The 2,964-nt window shown below is 36.2% G+C and overlaps 1 protein-coding gene across 1 annotated transcript; it reads left to right on the top strand.

Annotated features, from left to right (window-relative positions):
• Positions 1–557: 557 nt before the first annotated feature.
• LOC108743576 (endocuticle structural glycoprotein SgAbd-2-like) lies at positions 558–2,231 on the top strand. Its single transcript, XM_018479149.1, has 2 exons — positions 558–624; positions 1,668–2,231. Exons 1-2 carry the CDS (start codon positions 604–606, stop codon positions 2,130–2,132), a joined length of 486 nt encoding a protein of 161 aa, XP_018334651.1. The 5' UTR covers positions 558–603; the 3' UTR covers positions 2,133–2,231.
• Positions 2,232–2,964: the final 733 nt, after the last annotated feature.

Here is a 2,964-nt window from a genome sequence, read left to right as displayed (position 1 = left end):
CGTTTTCAGTTTATTTTTATTACTGGCTTTACCAAAACGAGCGAGATTTGACAATGGCGAAAGGGTGAATATTAAGAGGAAAAAGGAGGAATATGTTGTTAAATTGAGCGAGCTGCGACAATGCTGAACCGCATAACAAATTTGTTTCTTAATTCAAAACCTTCAACCTAAAAAAGTAAATCCGTACCCGGTTTGGCCGTCCCTCCAAAAATGTCGCCCCGGGCAATAGCCCGGGTTGTTAAGACGGCCCTGGTCGTAGACTAAGAAACGTATTCATTTATGCACATTGGCAAACATCAACTCACCTGATGAATAAATCAGCTTTACTACTGTAGGTGTTCCATGGAATTTGCATTACCGTCTTCATTGATGCCACCGGAAGGAATTTTGCTCTTGTTTGCCTTTTGTTAATGAAGTGCAGTCGTATGAAAAATGATGACATAGCTAAATTCTGTAATAAATTATTTCTATTTTCCGTAGTAGGGATGAGCATCATTGTCACTTTAAATCATATAAATAGTAGAGACTGTTTTGCAAAGACATCTCCGAATCGTCTCTTTATTCACACACAACCCAGCCTCAAATCTTTTCCTCCTTACCACCATGATTATGAAAGCAGCAGTGGTAAGTAAAATAATCAATATGTGTGTTTTGCTTGTTTACGTTAGTTTCAGTAGCTTACGTTGCTTGTTCTATACTGCAGATTGTTTTTATTGTTTTCTTTGTCTAAAACCGTCCTTTCGCGTAGCCGAATAGTTACATTAACGAAATTGATTTCTGGCTTGGTTCTTGTTAGTACGTTACGTATCCAGGGAAGAAACAAAGTTTTTTCATACTGCATGTGAATTGCATACAGTCTGAGGTAGCCCTATTTCTTCCAGAGGTACGTATACTACTTTTGGTCATGTTTGTGCGGATAGCTCATTATTAAATTGGTTGTTGGCGAAGTAAGAGTAAATGATTTAGAGGTTAGAAAGTCATTGTCATTGAACAAGTGATTTCTGCGCATCCCCATAAACTTCAGAACATGAGCTCAATGACTAATTTCATTGCCTCCCGATCGAAAAACGGCTGAAAAAAGGTCATCTTCCCTATTTCATAGCACGCAAAACGAGTTTTCCGCGTTAACATGCCAAACACATTGTTTCGGCTGTTATGTCATTATCAAAGTGAAACGGATAATACAAATAAAGTGGTATTTATAGAATAGTGTCGAAACGTAGCACAGTAGCACAAATATACTATATACATACACAAATACAGTTTGTCCTAGTAGCTAACATCAATAACGGGGAAATCGTTTGGTCATTACAGTCTATAAAATAATTATTATTTATATAATGTTCGCTTAAGCCTGTATTTTTTTTTGCAATTTAAAATAGACTTTTTATGTTTGACCCACATAAATAGATGGACGGTTTAAACGTTGCCATTTTTGCCGAGAATATTTTTTATAAATATTCTGTTGTTTACTAATACAACTCTAGATACTTATACAACAGTTACCCCATACCAAAATGCAACGCTATGTTTGACTCTGATAATCTGCATTCGTCTGTAGTTGTGTTAAACCTAACTTCTAAAGTTTTTCAATTTGCATATTTCTTTTAATTAATAAATGAAGCTGTTTCTACATTGCTTAATTAATTCCGCCTTTTTTTTATTAGATTTCAGTATTTTGGTCCTTCACGGTCGCATTAGCTGCAAGTTTTGACAGCGCTTTCATAACCCAAAATTCACCTTCTCTTCCGGCACTACCGATATTCAGAACCGAACAATTCCAAAATCAGGTGCCTATCTTACGTTATAGTAACGATAACAATGAGGGAGGAAACTACAGGTATGCTTACGAAACAGGAAATGGAATTTCTGTTCAAGAAACGGGACAATTCGCCCCATCTGTTCCTGAAGGTGGTGCAGTTGTAGCCAACGGTGGATTTTCTTTTACTGGAACTGATGGACAAACTTACAGTATTTCATACGTTGCTGATGAAAATGGCTTCCGACCAGTTGGGGCACATATTCCAACACCACCTCCAGTTCCAGAAGCCATTGCCCGATCTATAGCAGCAGCCGGTAGAAGTTTATCATATGATGGTCAATATCAACCATATTCCTATGGGCATTACTAGCTTGCTTTTTAACGATTTATACAGATACATGTTATAGGTACTTCCGATTTATAAAATTATTTGTTCAATTGTCAGAATAAAACGTTTTTACATTAAGAAGATGATGTTTATATAATATCCAAATCCTGGCTGAGTATTGTCATCTTATACACTTAATATTTCATATTTCAACTCCGCTAACTGAATCGACGACGTAACTTACATGTATGTAAAATATCCCTACATATATACATACTATAGGGGTATTTATATTAATTACAAAGAATATTCAAATGATGACATTTATATGATTTATTTTATCGATGCTGTGTTTTCTTCCGGGCTTTTTGGCCGTGGTCCGTGGAATCTTGCTTTTCCAGACGTTTCGCCGTTCTTTGTTGACGGCATCTTCAGTGGTGACTGGGCAGTCGTAACTGATGCAGCAAGATTTCACGGACCACGGCCGAAAAGCCCGGAAGAAAACACAGCATCGATAGACGCCGGCCGTGAAAGCCTAAGAACTACAGATTTATTTTATGTTGAACAAAACTCAACCTGAAAAAAAATGAATCTAAGATAACAAATGTATAACTAAGTAAATTACTTACGATGGCTTGAACCTATCTCATCAACTAATCCTAAACAATAAAAATGAAAGCACTAAATTACGTATGTATCAATGGACTGATATGTCTGAGATGACACACCTGTAAAATAAACAAACAGAAATATATGAGCTACTAATTAAACCACCAATAAATAAATTAAACGAAATGAATAATGAATTATTCCATTTCTGCAAAACCAAACATTCTGTCGCGATTTACTTAAATATGGTGTATTTCCGAGGACC

The sequence above is a fragment of the Agrilus planipennis genome, unplaced genomic scaffold (assembly GCF_000699045.2).
Source record: "Agrilus planipennis isolate EAB-ADULT unplaced genomic scaffold, Apla_2.0 scaffold500, whole genome shotgun sequence".
NCBI lineage: Eukaryota > Metazoa > Arthropoda > Insecta > Coleoptera > Buprestidae > Agrilus > Agrilus planipennis.
This window is presented reverse-complemented; position numbering and strand designations above follow the sequence as displayed.